Here is a 20,273-nt window from a genome sequence, read left to right on the forward strand (position 1 = left end):
CTGTGAGTCTGACGTCCTGCACGTTGTACGTGCAGCAGGATGTCAGACTCAGAAGAAACCAAACGCAGGAAGAAGACTTCGGCTGGCGGGGGTTGGGGTCCCCCGCCAGCAAAGGTACAGACGGCGACGGATGGCGGGCGGGTCAAGGGGGGGGGGGGTCAAACTTGTTGGAGGTGGTGCTGGCGGCGGCAGGGGGGGTGTCGGCGATGGCGATGTGTCAGCAATGGCGGCGGGGGGGGGGGGCTAAAATGTGTCCCCTCACCTCGGCTCTGGCCCCCCCCCTACCGCTGAAGTCCAGATACGTCCCTGCTTCCACCATGAAGTCTGACATAGTACAGTAAAGCTCTGTTCTTCCCAAATTTCCCGGGCTTAGATGAATGTAAGAAGTGATAACAGTATCAGAGGAAGAGAAAGAATGTGTAAATACCCCATGCTAAGCTTGGCAATTACAACAGTGCAAAGAAATACAGACCTGAATTGTGATCAGGTAGATAATGTGCCATACAAAATGCAAGGGGGAAAAAAAAAAGCTGGTGAACATATCTATGACTGTTCCACAGCAAACTTGGTTAATCTGGCATGGTGACAAGTCACTTATGTTTAAGAGACATTCAAATGGGACCTGGACAGCTGCCTTCAGATAGGGGAGACAAAGGTTTAGGAGCAGATATTCAGACCACAGGAGAGAGCGCGGTTAACTCCCGCGGTTGGCCCAGGTATTCAATGCCCCGTTTCCAGTGACCAGCACTAAAATATCTGGTTTATTTTTGGCTGGTTTAAACTTAACTGGCTAAGTTGATATTCAGAGATAGCCAATTTACTTTAAACCAGCCAAAGATATTCCAGCTATTTAAACAGTCCAATGTGGCTGCTTATAATAGCTGGCTATGTGGCAAATATTTGGAGATAGCTGTCTATATCGTGCGATACAGCCAGTTATCTCCTAGCTGCTAACCGAGAATATTCAGCAGGAGATAGACGGCTATCCCCTGCTGAATATCGCCGTATAGCTGGTTAAATGCCACTTAACCAAAATGGTTTTCAATATCAGGGAGTGTGGCTACAGGAAGTAGTTTGTTAGCAGTGGGCTGCTTGTATCCATGATCAGTCTCACATCGCTACCTGCTTTGGCTCTCCGTCTTTGATAGCAGTAGGCCACTTCCTTCTCTTCTGCTCGTTCAGTCAGATACTCCCCAGTCTGATACTTCCTGTTTTTCTGCCGTCTCCTCTTCCTTCTTTTAACATGGCCTTCCTCCTCCTCATCTTCATCTTCAAAGATGCCCCAGAGCTTTCCTGATGCCCCTGTTCTCCGAGAGCCCCTAAGGTGGTGGGAACGTCTCTCGAACACAGGCCCATCTTTTGCTTTTCGCTCACGATACCGAGACACTCGGTATCCCTTCCTCAGCCTCCGCCTCTTTGACAGAACTGCTTTCTCATCATCTTGCTCCAATCTTGGTAAAACATCATGTAAGGAGGAGTCACACAGTCCCGATACACCACCAAAATGACTGCCGACACTTCCTGTGAGGAAAGGAGAGAGAAACCAAACCTAATTAAACCAGCTAAAATGTACAGACCAAACCAAGATTGTAAACCAATAGGACATTCAACTTGCTGAATTGTAGCAAATTTATCTTCTCCCATTCTCCTTCTCATTAATAAATAAACAATTCAGGGAGAAAGGCCCTTCTCTTCTCCAGCTCAGCACAGAAAAAAGGGGTTCTTCAGGTAAATGTTCATAGTTATGTTATGGTGCACACCCATAAATTCAGGTGCTTCACTACTGAACGCTTCACTTTCAAAGCCTAGAGGTGCAGAGCTATACACTCCTGCTGAAGTGGGATACAATTTAAGTCCACTATCACTGAGAACTACAGGAAAGTACTAGTCACTCGTGTAAAGAAAAAAGATTACGTTTTCTATATTTTGATCAATACTACAGTCAAAAGAACTCATACTTGCTCTACTGAGGTAACAGCACTGTCTATGGGCCTTGAAAATCAAACCTCGCTTGGTCCTTTGATCCATTTCTTTGTCTTTGGTCTTAATCCTACCAAAGGTGTTTTATATTCAGTATTTTCACACTGTTTAGAATAGACACCAAGCTGACTATGATCACATCTTGTTAAAATAAAGTTCTTTGTAAATCTCTTAACTCCTTCACACATTTTTCACATTCTGCTGTCTGAAAAATACGATTCAAAATACATTAAAGCAGGAGTTTGTTTCACTAGTTTTATACAACATATTCAACCATTTCAAGCTGAAAGAATAATCACAGAAAAATGCAAAGAGTAATTAAGAATAAGAAACCAAAAAGTCTTGATTGCTTAAGCCTTTACACTCTTAATCAAAGCAAACTCCAATTACCTCCATTTCAAAAAAACTGCCTTAACAAGGCCCAGAAAAAGTTAAATAGAGCCCACCTGTGTCCACTGACAGTAGTTAAGCTGATCTGAATACTGAATGAAGAATCAAACCATTTCAGCTGTGTGAAGTGAATTTGAAGCAAAGGTCTAAACATGCCAAATGTGAAGCTGCTGAAAGTATTCTGGGATAGAATTATTCAAAAGTACATAATGGGAGAAGGCTAAATGCAAATTTCAATATTTCTGAATGTACCTTGAGGCACTGGTCAGATCTATCACTGTAAAGTGGAATCAATTTGACACTATCAAGATACTGCCTCAGGGGTCGATGCAGAAAGCTTGTATTAGAGCCACGAACTAATGACTTGGTGCAAAGCTTCTAACACAAGCATAACATCCTATTTTTGCTCGTTAATGCAGTAAACAAATTGTATACAAACAACAGAAGCTATGCATTAGGAGAGGAAGGTTAGAAAGTGGCATACTTGCTGCCGAGCCCCAGGAATATAGCTGAGGGGGAAACTGGCTGTGTGCACAGGTCATGCTTGATGACTCAGTGTAATGACCTAACAGCTAAAAAGTATACAAGACTGCAATCAGCGGGGAGAGAGGAAGGTATCATAACCAACTACTGTTAAGCCCCAGCGTGCAGGTCACACTTAGATGCGTATTTTCAAAGCACTTAAACTTACAAAGTTCCATAAGTTGCTATGGAACTTTATAAGTCTAAGTGCTTTGAAAATGAGCCCCTTGGTGACATCAGTGAGGCAACCTGCTAAGATCTCAAAAGCATGTTGAGTCTTTGGCATGTGCTTGAAAGAGAGTGGCCAAAGGGGGGCATACCAGGCCCCTTTGGAGCATCTGAGGAAGAAACAAGTGGTACAGAAGGACTGAAGAGTTTCTCCCAGCCTGTAGCTTGAAATATTTTTCAAGCAGAATGGGCAAATGACAAATTAAGACTAAATCAATGACCTCTAGTTCTAAGTTATGGATAAACATGTTATTGCAGGTCCTGCAGTGGATTCTGTAGGGGAAGTTCAGCTTTGTCTACATCTGAAGGTACTTCCCTTAGCTCTGATGAAGTGACCATATCTAGAACTACTGCCTCGGATCAGCTGATGGTGACTAGTATAGCTCCCCTCACAGTTCTGCCCAAACAAATCCCTTTTCCTAAGGCAGTTGTCATGCTGTCTCTTGATTTTTTTGCCTGTTCTTTCTACACTGGAAGTGACATCAACCGGTTTGGAAAATTGTTATCTCGAACTGAGACTTTCCTACAGCAAACAGTAACATATTTGTTTCACTGTTGAGGCTGAGAGAAAATTTCAAGATTTGGATAAGAAGTTTGATGATTTGGAGATTAAAGGGGTCAGACTGGATCCTAAGGTCCAGTCTGTCCGCTCAGTAGAAGTGTCTGCTATAAAAGATAGCTTGAATTTACATTTAAAGCTGGAGAACTTGGAATATGCTTCTAGGTGTAGGAATCTTTTATTTCTTAATTTTCCAGATACAATATATTTGTCTCCCAGTGCTCTCCTATAAAATTATTTTTACAATACATATTATGTTTCTGGTAGGACAAATGCCGTGACTGAACAGGATACAGATCGTGAGGAAGAGGTCAATTCCTTTGATATAACTAAATTTTTAGAAGATTCACAGGATACTATTTCCATTTGTTCCACCCGCTTTGTCTCATTTTTCTCCCATATGGATAAAAATTTGGGTATTAAGATAATTTCTTAAGAAAAAAAAAAGTAATCTTTTGTGGGAAAACATTCTGTATTTCTTGACAATTCACATACTACTTAAATGTGGTGAAATAACTATCTTAGGGCCAACGTTTTGGCTATAGGAGCTACTTATTTTCTAAAGTTGCCTTGTAAATATATAGTCCTTTATCAGGAAAGCACTCATGTGCTTTTGGACTCATCTCAATTAGAGAAGTTTCTAGAGGATAAAATATGAGGTCTAAATGTCAGATTTGGGGGTTTTATTGAGTTTTGTAGGCACTAAGTATGAAGTGGTTTGAAATTCCAATTGACTGTTGTTTTTTCCATGTACTGTTTCTTACTTTGTGCCTTGTAAATATATAGTCCTTTATCAGAAAAGCACTCGTGTTTCTGGACTCATCTCAATTAGAGAAGTTTCTAGAGGATAAAATATGAGGTCTAAATGTCAGGAGATTTGGGGGTTCTATTGAGTTTTGTAGGCACTAAGTATGAAGTGGTTTGAAATTCCAATTGACTATTGTTTTTTTCATGTACTGTTTCTTACTTTGTTTCCTTAATGTGGACTGAGTATTTTTCTTTATTACTTCTTTTGCTAATATGGAAGTTTTCCTTGTGAAGCATACTCTTGTCTTCCATTGAGAGGGAAAAGCCTGTCCTAATTTAACCAGATACTACCACTGAATATCAGTGGCTGCCTTGTGCCTGGATATAGGAGCTGGCACCAAAGACCTAGGTCTGGCATCATATGGTGCAACCATCATACAATGTTTCTCTGTTTGCAGAGTTATGGATACTACAAATGGACCCTGTAAGTAGTTTGTCGACTTCAGATACTATGCTGCTGTGGAATTCTTCTCTGTGTGAGACTTTTAAAAGAACTGTACCAGTACAGGAAGTGGTGTGCTGTACACATCCTCAGAATTGTCTATGGTACAACACTGCACTGAGAGTATAAAGATGTGGATTGAGGAAACCCAAGCGGTGAGGAACGAAATCTTGTGATTAGGAATCTCAAGAACCTTTTTAACTAAAATTATATGAATACAGCGAAATGGTTTGTTATGTTACAAATGCATATTTTTAAAAGAAATTTGCTAAGGCTATTAATTGCCTATGAGAATTATTTCAAACTGTTAAATTTTTGATTAACATCCTCTTCCAGTATCTGTTATTTTTCCTCCCTCTGACTTTAATCAGCTTTTTGTTAGTAAAGTTTCCAGTGTGTTAAGTAGAGCAATAGCATATATTTTACTATTTGGCTGAATATAAATTATGAAAAACATTATTCAGCCAAGTACGAATAAAGGGCACTGAGCTCAAACATAACAAATAACAAAAGAAGCTACGTGAAATCAGAAATGAAGTGTTGTAGGATTTAGCACAGTACAGCCCTGGATTATTCGTATTCAAATTTAAATCACTATTCGACCGAATACGAATAATGTATTCGGGGCCAAATTGAATACGAATATTCGGTACAGCCCTAGTGTTATTAGGTACAGTTACATAGTAGATGATAGCAGATAAAGACCTGTACAGTTCATCCAGTCTGCCAACCAAGATAAACTCATTCCATGAGCTACTTTATATGTATACCTGACCTTGATTTGTCCTTGCCATTTTCAGGGTACAGACTGCAGAAGTCTGTCCAGCACTAGTTTTGCTTCTCAATTACTGGTGTTGCCACCCAATCTCCACTAAGCTTCTGTGAATCCATTCCTTCTGAACAGGATTCCTTTGTCTTTATCCCACACATTTTTGAATTCTGTTACTGTTTTCATCTCCACCACCTCCCACAGGAGGTCATTCCAAGTATCCACCACCCTCTCCGTGAAAAAATACTTCCTGACATTTTTCCTGAGTCTGGTTTGACAATGATTCTTGGATTTTCAAGAGTATCAGCAGCAAAATGATTATATTTGGGATGTGCTTGAATAGCGGGTTAAAGGGGAATAGCTAGGCATGAAACTCTTTAAAGCCTACCCAAGCATCCTTTGAATACTGCTAACCATTGATAGGTACAAAATGATCCGTCATTTGTTGCACTTTTTTTATATTTTATTGAACTCCTCCCTACAATCAGGTCAATTTCCAGATGAGTTAAAATTAGCTACAGTAAATCCTTTAATGAAAAAGAGGATGTTAGATCCAGTAGTTTGGGGTAATTATTGACCTGTTTCATCTTTCCCAGTTCTCAAGTAACTGAATGAGTCATTCTGAGGCAATTAGATGACTTTATAGTTAGGTGTAACGCCTTAGATCCATGTCAATATGGATTTAGAAGAGTTCACAGTATTGAATCTTCACAATTATTCACTATGGAAGTTGAAATTGTTAGGCTCAAAAAGAAGCAGAAAAACAAACCTCAAAACAAAACCTGTCTGTACTTTTTATTTTCCACCATAAACAGGGGAGGGGGAGAAATAGGAGGCTGTGTATTTATCGATCATACTGAGTGTGTGATCATCTCTGTGAGAGAAAAGCAAGGATGTAACTGGGGGTGGTGGTATTTGATGTACAAGGTTGTATAATAGTGCTTCTGACTGCAAGAGTGTATGTTTGGACTTGTATAAGGGAGACTGTAGCTATAGGTGTATCTAAGACTGTAAGTGTGCATGCCCGAGTATATATATTTGTGGTTATAGGTATGCATGTGTGTGTGGTTGCCCTTCCACACCACCTGCTCCTTTACAATCCCGTCCATCCTCTTCCTCAGAGATCCATCCTATGCTTTCTTGAATTAAGGTACTCCCCTAATTCTTTACCACTTCAGTCTTAAGGACAAATACCATTACAAAAAAGTAAGTAAGTCTTTAATTATTGAGATAAGGTTTATGCTTTTACAGTCTTTGATTTGTCACTCAGCATCTCAGAGCAATGAACTGGAGTCCTCTGTGCAGCTCACTCTGTCCTCTGCATTAGCAGCCCTGCCATTTACTTCTGCTGATTTGCTCTGTGATGAAATCTCAGGTGTCTGATCATGCAGTGACAAAATTGACTCCTAACAGTTTGAGAGGCCCCACTAGGAAAGAAAATACTACAATCAGTGGCACTAAGAACATATTCCACTGGGCCAGAGACTATCCATGCCTATGATCAAAGAGAGAGAGAGTAAAAATATCAAAACAAAAGGTAATGAGAAAAGCAGTAAGACGGAGGGCAAAACATTTCAAAAGATGGTAATACGGAGAGAAAGAAACAAAAGGAAGACAGCTGCAGTTGAATAAAGAGAAATGAAATAAAACCAAGAAAGGCCTGAAAACCTCTATTTACTGTTGTAACTACTCTTTGCATGCTAGCTATAGTCATGTGGTCTCTACTAAACCAATCAGAAGTCCTGCTACAAGTCCAAGGATTCATCAGTAATTTGGCTGGGAGTTTTGCCCCATAGACTTGTGAACATGCAGCAAAGATTGGGTGGTTTCCTGCAACCCGCCGCGGGATTTCTTTTTTGAAAGTCACGGGTTACAGCTAATTGGGCGTTTTTTTACCACCACGGTCGCAGGTTGGGTGGTTTTCCCGCGTTCACTCTGGTCATCCTCCTATTGGTCCTGTGCTTTGGGGAGGGAAGGCACTTCTGCAGCGATCCCGCAGGACCTGGGTCCATCCCACCAGGATCTCCGCTCCCGTGAAGTTCTCTAGTTAGGAGTATGCATGAGCATGTGAAATGGGGGTAAGAAAAAAGAGGATGAAGTGTATAGGGAGAGGCAGAGATATAGTGTGAATGACCTGGAGGACTGGAGTGAGGATGAGACATCTTGAAAAGGTACGGGGATACTGTGGAGGGGTGAGTCTTTGAAAGAACCGAATAAGGATGGAAATGAGATTTACAAGATGGTGAAAGAGAGGCAATAGGAGATAGAAGAATGGCCTGGAGGCAAGGGAAGGAAGGAAGGAGAGACAGAGATGGAGCTGAGGCTGGTGAGAATATTAGAGGTAGTGGAGGGTAGATGAGGGCAGTGAGGGTGAGAACAGAGGACGGAAATGGCGGTCTAGGAGTGGGTGAAAGAGAGGAAATAGGAAATTGGGGAAGGAGAGAGACAGAGGGGGCAATGGGAGTCCTGCAGCTTGGATGAGGGAGACAGGAAAAGCTGGTAGAGAGATGAGGATGAAAAAAACTGAGACTACGGACTAGATGGTGAGAAAAAAGGAAGAATGAGGGGTAAAATCAGAAAGGAGCATATATATTCGCAAAGAAGAGAAAAGCAAAGGGGGGGGGGGGGCGAAACATAAAGATCAGTGCCAGACAGATGTAGAGATTAATACCTTTCTATCTGAAAGGTATTAATCCGCAAACGAACCTTTTCCGGAGATGGGAAGATGGTAGAACGAGAGGACATGAAATGAGATTGAAGGGGGGCAGACTCAAGAAAAATGTCAGGAAATATTTTTTCACGGAGAGAGTAGTGGATGCTTGGAATGCCCTACCGCGGGAGGTGGTGGAAATGAAAACAGTAACAGAATTCAAACATGCGTGGGATAAGCATAAAGGAATCCTGTGCCGAATGAATGGATCCTCAGGAGCTTAGTCAAGATCGGGAGGCAGGGCTGGTGGTTGGGAGGCGGGGATAGTGCTGGGCAGACTTATACGGTCTGTGCCAGAGCCGGTGGTGGGAAGCGGGACTGGTGGTTGGGAGGCAGGGATAGTGCTGGACAGACTTGTACGGTCTGTGCCAGAGCCGGTGGTTGGGAGGCAGGGCTGGTGGTTGGGAGGTGAGGATAGTGCTGGGCAGACTTATACGGTCTGTGCCAGAGCCGGTGGTTGGGAGGAGGGGCTGGTGGTTGGGAGACGGGAATAGTGGTGGGCAGACTTATACGGTCTGTGCCCTGAAGAGCACAGGTACAAATCAAAGTAGGGTATACACAAAAAGCAGCAAATATGAGTTATCTTGTTGGGCAGACTGGATGGACCGTGCAGGTCTTTTTCTGCCGTCATCTACTATGTTACAACAAAAAGAGAGAGAAAAAATAGAAAAGGCCAATGTGGAAAAATGAATAGAGGAAAACACTGATACTTGGAAAGTGGAAGAGATACTGGGACTAGCCCAATTTATAAAATGATATAGACAACAAAGGTACAAAATAAGAAATTTATTTTTATTTAATACTTTTTAAGGATTGAAATGTGTCCATTTTAAGACATGTACATCTTTTCTATTTTTGCATTTAGCAGAATACAGGAGAAAAGTATTTCTGTTTCTCTTTATCCATATTTTCATTGCTTAGAGTCTGGCTTTCTTTTGGGTGGGGTGGGCTCACCATTTAAATTTTTGTCTAAATGGTCTTTTTTGTGGTTCCTCTATTTTGTATAAAGGAAGTTTCTGTCCATGTTCTGAATGTATGACTGAGGTGAACAATTCTGCTAGCATGTAATGTCTGTGTAGGAATCTGCAAAAGTCCAGCTTGTTCTAGTTTTCCAGTAGTAAGTATACTGGTGCTCTGGAGCCTCAGTGTAATATTTATTTTATAGCACTGTCTTTTCATAGGTGTTAGGGATGTTATGGTATGATAAGTTTCCTATATAGGATTGGAGTGTCTTTTTTCAGGGTCTTGTGTTATTTTGGATAGTGCCTGGCCCTTTCTGAAAGCAGGCTATGGGGCAAAGGCCACCAAAGGATGGATTCTGAATAAAATGGCGCCTATGCGGATCAGTCCTTCAGCCTCGCACTGCCATCTATTTTACAAAAGGTCTGCTCCCCTGATGCCAAAACCTGCTACACTTCTGGTCTCCATATCTTGTAGAGTCACCCTCAAACAACAACATGCTTTAAAGAAAGTGTCTGGCAGTGGAAGGAGCATGTGCTTTCCCTGAGGTGATAATTACAGTTTGAAAATATTTTGTATGGTATGTTGTATGGGGTATAAGCTCCATTGTTGAGGAATATTTTTATACAAAAACAGAGGTGCAGGGATTATATTGAAATTATCTCCAATTCTGGAGAGAATCTAGACTTCACTTCCACAAAGAAGAATTTGTTGAATGATGGGGGTCGTATCAGTTATAACTGTGTTTTTACCGTGTAGCTAAAATTGGCTGGGGGGTGGGGGGGGGGGAGGGTTCTTTATGTAGAGAAGGCCATGGTGTCTTAAATTACTAATTTAAAAGTGGGGGGAACAGGGGTATGATGTGCAAAAATATCATTTTGGCTTGCCCCCTGTTACTACCACAGTTTTTTCTGTCACAGCTTCCCTGTTATATCCACCTTAGAGGCCAACCAAATTTTGTTTTCAGTTTCACCACCGAACCTGGCCCAAAATACAGATTTTCGGTTTCAGCCAAAAAATCCCTCTCCCCAACAAAAAGCCTTTCCTCCCGGGCCACCCACCAACTCCACCCATACCCGTAGGCTCTTCCCTGGATAGCAAAAGCTCTGGTAATCTAGTGGCCTCCGGAGAAGGAGCAGCTCTGAGTGGCTCCTGCTCCCACCCGCTGCGTAGCAAAAATGGCAGCTGCTACTTCCTAGGCAGCCGTGGGAAGTCATGGCCGCCATTTTGAGATTGGAAATTGCAAGAGCAAAAGTGACTGGGGATTGCTTCAGCCCATGCCGGTTCCAATCCCAAAATGGTGGCTGTGACTTCCCGCAGAAGACTCACAAGGCTGCTGTAGGAAGTCACAGCCACCATTTTCACTATAGAGCGGGTGGGAGCAGGAGCAACTTAAGATCACTCCTGCTCCGAAGTGGCCACTAGATCACCAGGGCTTTTAGAAGGTAGGCCTGGAGAGGGCCTATCGGTGAGGGGTGGGTGGAGTTGGTGGGCGGTTTGGGAGGATGGGGTTTAATTGTTGGGGGGGGGGGTGATGGCCCAGGCTTTCAGCAACAACAGGGGGGACGCCTGGAGAGGGCCTACTGGTGGTAGGTGGAGCTGGTGGGCAGTCTGGGAGGATGGGGCTTTATTGTTTGGGGGGGGGGGGTGATGGCCCAGGATTGCAGCAACAAGGTGGGGGGAGGCTAAGGTTTTGGTTCCAGCAAAAACCGAGTGGTGAATTTCAGCCCCAGATTTGCATTTGGCCAGAACCAAAAGCCCTAGTTTTGGTCACCCTCTAGTCCACATGTGCACACACTTCGGTGTCATGTTCAGTTACTGCCATTCATGTCCAGCTTAACCATTAAGCAAACTATGAGATCAGGGCCCCTGCAGTCGAAGCCACACAATGGATCCTGTCTACAGACTCAAAAACCCATCAGCACTGGCTTTTAGCTGCAGCAAGGGTGAGAAGTTCTGAAATACCTATTTGGAAACTGCCTCACTGAGGAAAATCTTCTAAAGTATTTTCATACATGTAAAAGACTCTTTACATATGGAAAAGGCTGTTATAAAATGTGCAAGGGTATACGTGTGTATTCCTATAAAATTAGGGTATGCTTAAAATTACGTGCAGTGAAAGCTGGCAGATGTTTGTGCAGTAGGCTGCTCAGGGAATGAGCATGGGTAATCATATCTTACATACATATTTTATAAAAGACACAAGTACTTGTATACTTTATGTGCTAAGGACATAAGAATAAGAATATAAGCGTTGCCATATTAGGACAGACCAAAGGTTCACCAAGTCCAGTATCCTGTTTCCAACGCGCCATAAGTACCTGGCAATATATCAAAAAGTAAAACAGATTTTATGCTGCTTATCCTAAAAATAAGCAGCAGATTTTCCAAAATTGATCTTAATAATGCCTCCACTGCATGCAAATCTCTCTCTTGAATATTCATTCTGGAAATCCTGAAAACTTGACTGGCTGAGGTGCCTCCAGGATCAGGTTTGGGAACCAGTGGTGTATACCATTATTCTAATCATTTAAATGCCTACTTGCCTCATAAATGTTAGCAGTCACTTTACAGAATTACACCCAGTGTGCCTGCATTTCTGCGAACTGTGTGTAAGCATGCCTGGGCGTGCACACAGAGAGGGAGAAATTCTATAAATGGTGCTCAAAAATGGGTGCTAAGCACTATTCTATAGAGAGTATGCGCCCTTTACAGGACAGCACCTAACGCTCACTTCCAGTGCCTATCTTTAGGCGCCAGACTTATGCCTGCTGGTGCCCAAGTTAGGTGTGCTGAGACTGTTTTCTATAACTACACACGCAACTTTCTGGAATGTTCCATTTTAGGTTACACACTAGTCGAGTTAGGCGCCAAGCCTTACAGAACAGTGAACAGCCAGATGCACGTGCAAATTTTAATGAGTGCCAATTAACTTAAATAAGTGGTTAGCACCCAATTATTGATAGTTAATTTGCATGTGCATCTTGGGCACACACAAAATTTGGGCCCATATATAGAATCCAGAGGATCGAGTACACTCATTTATGCCTTTTCTGGAGCCCAGGTAAACTTGTGCAAGGACTTTTCTGTGCTTTTCTGGGAGCCCGTTTTAAATAAGATTAAATTAACTATCTTTTCTCAATTCTGACATAGGTACCGTATTATAAAAAAAATGGTGGGCACTATTTTGCATTCCTTTTTGGAGTGCGCGTCTCTCTCGCAGCTATGGACTCAGTCATTGGCAATTATTGAACGCACTTTAAAAAAGCCCTTTGAGTGGTCCAATAGTGTACTACTCCTATGTGATGAGGTACAGTTACGAGGGGAAGGATTTAATGAGACCCAATGTCACTTTGTTTTATTAGCCACTTTATTGGTCAAAAAGTGTATCTTACAGTCTTGGGCGGACTCAGTACCCCCATCTATAGTTCAATGGCTCCGCCTTATGAAAGAAATGGCAGAATGGGTAGCCTTACAATATGTCTCAGCTGCATCTAGGCGGCAAAGGTTGGTTAGAGACATATGGAACACTTATCTACGACTAGATCCGGAAGGGGTCAGTGATGAGCCTCGGACTGTATGAGGGAGACACCCATTATTGTTGCTGCTGTTATGTGTGTGTTTGTAAGGGAGACCTGGGGGGGGGGTGGGAAGAGAGAGAAAAGGGGAGGGGATAGTTGGGTAAGGGGCTAAGACTTAAAATGATGAGGGGAGCAGAGGTCAACTGTGCTTTCTTGATTACCTTGAGTCCTTTTGTTTCATATTTCTTTTTTTGTATTCACTTGGATTATTGTTCATGTACAATGGATACAGAAAGTTTTTCTGTAGTTGATTCAGTGGATTCACATTATTGTTGTCAATATGTGACCCTGTTCATCTCTTCAACCCAATAAAGATATTTTAAAAAATGGTATCCATGGGCCTCATCTTCTAAGGTTGCCTGGGCAGGAAAGTCAAATAGGTGCCTATATTAAGCCTATTTCATAAAGGTGCACAGACGCTTAAGTACCTCTATAAAATGCCCCCTTCCAAGTAGCTGAAATGGTGGGAAAAATGAAGCCAGGGACATTTATACTAGTCAGGTATAAATGTACCTATATATTTTAGAAATGACGTATCAATCATATTCTGCTTGCACTCTGCCCAAAATCTACCCCCAAACATGCTTACATGCAAAAAGAATGTGTAAAATTAGTTCTAAAAGGGGGGAGGGGGTGACAATGCAATATCTTAGTGGCAAGATGTAGGTGCCACAATGAGGTACACTTAGTACCAATCAAGAACATGATAGAGAGGTGGGAAAATGTGGGATACAAATGCAATAAATACAATAAATAGCCATACTGGGTCAGACCAATGGTCCATCTAGCCCAGTATCCTGCTTCCAACAGTGGCCAATCAGGTCACAAGTACCTGGCAGAAACCCAAACAGCAGCAAAATTCATGCTGCCAATCCCAGGGCAAGCAGCAACTTCCCCCATGTCTATCCCAATAGCAGACTATGGACTTTTCCTCCAGGAACTTATCCAAATCATTTTTAATCCCAGATACGCAACTGCCATGACCATATCCTCTGGCAGCAAGTTCCAGAGCTTAACTATTCAATTGAATAATATTTTCTCCTATTTGTTTTAAAAGTATTCCCATGTAATTTCATTGAGTATCCCCCTAGTCTTTGTACTTTCTGAAAGAGTGAAAAATCAATTCACGATTACCTATTCTACAGCACTAAGGATTTTGTAGACCTCAATCATATCCCCCCTCAGCCGTCTCTTTTCTAAGCTGACGAGTCCTAAACTCATTAGCCTTTCCTCATACGGGAGGAGTTCCAACCCCTTTATCATTTTGGTCACTCTTCTTTGAACCTTTAATAATTCTGTTATATCTTTTTTGAGATCCGGCGACCAGAACTAAATGCAATAATCAAGGTGAAGTCGCATCATGGAGCGATACAGAGGCATTATAATATTCTTGGTCTTATTTACCATCCCTTTCCTAATAATTCCTAGCACCTTGTTTGCTTTTTTGATCACCATTATACAGTATTAGTGCAGAACTGCGATGGTGTGACAAGACAATGGCTGACATTACATTGGCGTGCCTAAGCGTGTTGTGCAATGCGTGTGACTGATAGTATTCTATAAGCTGCTTGGCCTGCTCACATGCATGCCCCCTCAGTTATGCATTGGGCAACTCTGGCACATACTTATGTGCGTAACTGCTAATTACTGGTGCCTCCTGATGTATACAAAGTGCTGGCATTCTACAAACTACGTGCACACTTGACACCTAATAGTAGCGACCAAGTTATAGAATGAGGATAAAGTCTAGGGTTACCATATGTCCAGTTTTACCCGGACATGTCCTCTTCTTGAGGAGCAGCGCAGGAGAGGTCTGCGGCAGTGACAGGCAGGAAAGAGGGGGCTCTTTTCTGCCCCGAAGAGGCCACTAGACCACTGGAGCACAATCATAAGGTACAGGAGGGGAGGGGATGTGAATGGAGTCGTGTGGGTGGAGGGAGGCTGGAAAAAAGATTGGGGATGGAACATACATGGGGGGAGAGAGAGAGAGAGAATCTGGCTTTCTTGGGGCAGGGAGGGGGTGTGGCAGGGGGCGTGGCTGAATTATATTTTGTGTCCTCTTTCTGTCACACCAAACATGGTAACCTTAATAAAGTCCAACTATGCATGTTTGCAGGATCATTCTGGAAAGTCTGATGATGGGTTGATCATAACTGTTGAGTTTAATTATCAAAATCTGAGCTGGAGAGCCTAGGTGCATGATAGCTAATTAAGGAGAATGCTAGACTACAGTTCAACCTAGGGTGGCCAATCCCCTTGCACCAGCCCTGCTGATATTCTACCACCGAATATGCAGATAAGGAAGCTTTTTCAATCCTGTTCAGAAGGAATGGATCCACAGAAGCTTAGCGGAGATTGGGTGGCAACACTGGTAATTGTGAAACAAAGCTAGTGCTGGGCAGACTTCTACGGTCTGTGCCCTGAAAATAGCAAGGACAAATCAAGGTCAGGTATACATATAAAGTAGCTCATAGAATGAGTTTATCTTGTTTGGCAGACTGGATGGACCGTACAGGTCTTTATCTGCTATCATCTACTATGTTACTATGTTAATACAGTGACTTAGGATGCGGGTGTGGGCTTGATAACAGCTTACCTGACTGACTGCGAGTTCTGCTGGTCAGGACCACAGGGATAAAGTCTTGGAAACTGTTCTTTGATTTCTTCTCAGGGTAGTCTAGAGAAGGAAAGACACATTTAAGAAAATGTCAGCACAGGCAGACAGCAGAAAACTACAAAGCTTGTTCAGACTGAAGTGGTTGCACAGCCCTTAAAAAACACTGTAAACATCTTTGTGATGTCTGCCTCAGCCTCTGTACATTTTCCAGCTAGAGTATTTTCCCCCCCAATCCTTTTCTGTTTAACATGAGAAATGTCTGTACCTGTGGAGGGTTCCACAAAGCACAGGCCTGCAGCTACTGGCCTAAACTCTTGGGCTCCTGGTAACAGCAGCTGCCCCATGATTGGATTAGTGTCATACACAGGAAATGTGTCTAGAGCCATTTCCCACGCATCTTCTGCTCCCTGCTCACAGTGCATGCTGCCATCTCCTGGACTCTCACGTTATTGCAAGGCTCCTAAATGCCAGGACATTGAATTCTCACCATTCTCCCTCCCAGCCGGCAAACAGTTGCCTAATTAGTTTGGGGAGGGGGGAAGCAAGGGGTAGAAAGGTCACCCTGACAGTTCAGAGGGGGAGGAGCCAATTCACCACCAGCACCTAAAACATTTGGGGGCATTGTCACAAAGGAGCCAGCTCTGTGGGTGCTGAGCACCTCCAATACTAAGCAAGCTTTTTCTTTTATGTTGGGGGGGGGGGGGATTTGTATTGTGTTTAGCACACCCAAAATGTTGGCACCTATAACTGCCACCTCATATACTTTCTCCACCCCCAAATTATGCCTATATCACAAACAAATGAATTTGTCCCTTCATATCTGTGCTGAAAAAAAAAGTCTGTTACTCCTTATGTCGGACCCTTTGCTTCCTCCGGGCAGATTTAACTCCCGTCTCTCTGACCTGTTGAGGAAACTGTTTACATGAAGGAAATAACAAGCAGCACTGGAATGTAACTTACACTCTAAGACCCAGACTGGTTACAGGGGATCTGCAACCAAGTAACAACAGGAAGCGAGAGTGGGGACACAGGAAGTGCTGCAGCCTGAGTTTTTGTGATTACGCAATGGCCTTCAGGCATTGGACACACACAACTTGTGTTTTCAAATATTTTGAAAACTCTCAAGAGGCAGTAGCTCTTCTTAGACAACTACCAACAACAAGAAAGGAAACACAAACTACTCTGAAGTAACATGCCGTGACATTGTAATGGAGAGCAGCACAGCAATGCAACTACTTCAGCTGCAAAGGGCATGCTCATAAAGCCAAATAATTTGCACTGGATGCCAAAGCGAGATGGGAAAGCTACTCAAAGTTCAATTTTTTGAAAAAGCTCCTGGATCCCCATTGGCTAAGTGAACTAAATAGCACCACCACTCAGGGGAGGCCTGTGGGATACGTGACTACTTGCGAGGCCTCATTTGGCTAAGTCAGAAGGGGATGAAAAGAATGATCATGTTGCTCAATGGTAGGGCTGGCCCTGCTCTCACATGTAATATAGTCAGGTGAGGGAGTCAGCCTCGGATTTCAAATTTAGTATTTTCCAACTCTAACTCATGGTGAGCTTTGTTATTTGGTGTTCACACAACGCTGGAAAGGACTGAAGTATGTTAAGAAACATATACAGCTCCCATATAGTGGGAACTGCATAGAAGGGGATCCTATGCTAATGCCTGGATAGTTACAAGCAGCACAAGAGATAATAGCCCTAAAAAACAAACTGATTGCTTAGCTGGACAATCAACTACTCATGTTCAAACTGGTGCAAGCATAACAACATAGGCGACAAGACCATGCATCTCAAAATTTAAAAGGGTCATGCCTGGAAGGTCTCCATGAGGCCTAAATACTATAGAAAGTACTACTGGTGACTCAGCAGGGGGGCGCTATTCTCTCTGATCCAGTGTTGAACCAGTGTGCATAAATAATATATATTTTGTCAGTCCAGTGGTGGTGGTGGTGGTGGGGGGGGGGGGGGGGCGGGGGGGGGGGAATTCTTCTGTGCAGAAAAAGAGTAGGATCTAGAGGGTGTGGTGGGGGTGATCACATCTGATGATCTTGAAGTAGCCAAACAGGTGAATAAGGTCACAGCAAAGCAGATGCTTGAGTGCACAGGGAGAGGCATGGCTAGCAGAAGTACAGAGCAGCTACTAACACGGTCAGCAGTCTTCCCTATAAAGTATATGGAGAGAGACTAAAAGATTTCAATATGTATATCCTGGAGGAAAGGTGTGGTAGGGAAGATATGACAGACACATTTAAATTCTTCCATGATATAAATGCAAAGAAGGCACAGCCTCATTTGATGGAAAGGAAGCTCTGAAGTGAAGAGGCAGAGGATGAAGGTGAAAGGGGGATAGACTCAGGCATAATCGAAGGAAATGTTTCTTTAAGGAAAGGGTGCCTGGATGCACGGACAGGCCTCCCAGTTGAAGTGGCAGAGACAAGAATTGTATATGAATTCAAGAAAGCATGGAACAAGCCCCAAGGATCTTGGAGAGAGGAGGGCTGCGTGCGCCTTGTAGCGCTATAAAAATGCTAAATAGTAGTAGTAGTAGTAGGTTGTAGAACGGAGTAGCTGATGTGGATAGGCTGTGTGCTCATTCTTGTTCTATGTGACACCCCTAACCCCCCCCCCCCCCACTCCTACACACACACACACACACACATACAATAAAAAAATTAAAAAAGAAATTCATGCTGATGCAGTAGACTAGTGGCACTACCATATGAGCAGGATTGTCTGGTCAGTAAATAGGTAGACTGGTCAATTATCTGCAAGGAAAACCAGCTGTCAGCAGAACGAGAAAACAGGCCAAAACAGGTACCAGTTTTCGGACAACTGCTGGTTCCAGATTAAAACAACCTTTTTATTTTTCAGTTAGGGGCAGTTTCCTCAAGGAGTGGCCTGGTGTGTGCAAATCTTTTTTCGTATGAGCAACAAATTTTAAAAAACAATAATTTTGAGTGCCAGAACTAGCAATGCATTTCTGTATATAGCACAAAAAATTTTTATTTTTGTAAGCAACCGTGTAAAATCTGTGAGCAACGCTCCTAAAATGTATGAGCAATTGCTAATGTGCTCCGCTTAGAGGGAACATAGATTAGGGGTCATTTGAAGCCTGACTTCAGCAGCACCAGGAATAGGTTATGAAGGCCTGTGGGGCCAGTCAGCGTGCGCTATGCTCCACTCCGAGGTAGAAGCAGGCCTCTGAGAAGAGTTTACGCTCTATCCCTGTCTGTTGACACCTCTGTAACCTAATTTTGCTTCCACCTCTACAAATGGCTCCTATTTAAAAAAAGATTACTGGGTGAGGAGACGTTGTAGCAGAACAAGTCATTTTATTTTTAAACTGGTAGCTCTACATGTCAGCAACCTGAGTTTGATTTGCAAGCCAGCTACTGCTGCAAAGGCACTATTCACAGCCCCCTGATGAGGAGGGCATCTCAGCCATTGCACAACAGTGACACCTATAGGTAGGATTCAGAGTATAAGCAAACTGGGGTCCAAAGGAGGTTGCAGTCTTTAATCTTCTGGAGAGGAGGAGGAGAGAAAATGAAAATGGGGGAAAAACTCAAACACGTGTGAATGAAGGCTTACAGTGCTATAGGCCCAGCTGGGTAGATTCTAATTAAGAAACTCAAGAGTAGCTAAAAGCCACCAGCAATAAACTAGCGTTTGATGTGACATAACTGCCAATCTACTGTTGTAGACAGTACAGCACAAATAGGGAAAACAAAACTGGGAGCAGTGGGATAACGTTTGGTTCTTTTCCTTCCTCTGTGCACTTTACCTTCTTCCTGCTGGAAATATTCAGGCTCAGCCTTTATGGCCTTCCTCCGCCGGCGCTTCTGTCGAACAACAGCAAACCCCTTCCCGCTCTCAGGCTGCTGCTTCCTCCACTGTGGGAAAGAGAAGAAGCATCTCTTTGAAAACTTTACTCAAATTTTCAAAGGGAAACCACACAGGCATGGTAAAGTATGTGAGTTAAAACTACCCAGATAGTTTAGACCTGATCTTTTGAAAATGTCATCTGCACATGGTTTTACAAACCCCACGTGCACTTTTCAGCTGCTCCAAGCGGGCAATTTTCAGACAGGATAATTTACCCGAGTGGTCAAAAAACTTCCCCACACTTCCAAAGACAGGGGTTAGTCTGTCCACAAGATCTTTCTGGTTTTCACAATTTTTCTATTTTCCCTGTCCCAGATGACTTGACTAGGAGAATACAAGTTCAGTCACTGGCTGAATACTGGAGGAGGGACGTTTCCTCGGAGATGAAGCTCCCCGGCATTCCTCTGAAACCAGCTGGGGTTGCAATGGAAGCAGCTGTCACTTTGCTTTGCATGTGACGTCCGCAAGCTCTCAAACCTGGGTCTACTGCAGAATCACAGGGCCAGCTCCATGATACATCTTTTATACAAACCCAATTTTGAAGCTTTGTGTTTTCAGAGAGATATTATAATGTTTGCAGAAACTACATTTTTTTTTGGGGGGGGGGGGGGGGAGGCTTTTTTAGTACTCTCAGTTACTTGTGCAAAACAATTTCAAAATGAGTCCCTCTTTGCTAGAATGTGCTAGAATACAACCAGGAAAGAAACCAGTAACATTATTTATTCAGCAACAGAAATGTATACTCCAATAAATATAAGCCATTTCAAAGTACACTGGAATTCTCATTAGTGATCAAGGTGTATAGTGATGTGTT

At 42.9% G+C, this 20,273-nt stretch overlaps 1 protein-coding gene across 5 annotated transcripts in view; it reads right to left on the minus strand.

Moving 5' to 3' along the window:
- BCORL1 (BCL6 corepressor like 1) overlaps positions 1–20,273 on the minus strand; it is a 79,004-nt gene that overhangs the window by 31,228 nt on the left and 27,503 nt on the right. For all 5 annotated transcript variants that reach the window (XM_030209075.1, XM_030209073.1, XM_030209076.1 and 2 more), the window contains exons 5-7: positions 19,359–19,467; positions 15,545–15,625; positions 1,123–1,521 (exon numbers count right to left, since the gene is read on the minus strand). In XM_030209075.1, coding sequence (XP_030064935.1) covers positions 1,123–1,521; positions 15,545–15,625; positions 19,359–19,467 — 589 coding nt within the window. The remainder of the gene's footprint in view (positions 1–1,122; positions 1,522–15,544; positions 15,626–19,358; positions 19,468–20,273) is intronic.

The sequence above is a fragment of the Microcaecilia unicolor genome, chromosome 7, assembly GCF_901765095.1.
Source record: "Microcaecilia unicolor chromosome 7, aMicUni1.1, whole genome shotgun sequence".
In the NCBI taxonomy this organism is placed as follows: Eukaryota; Metazoa; Chordata; class Amphibia; order Gymnophiona; family Siphonopidae; genus Microcaecilia; species Microcaecilia unicolor.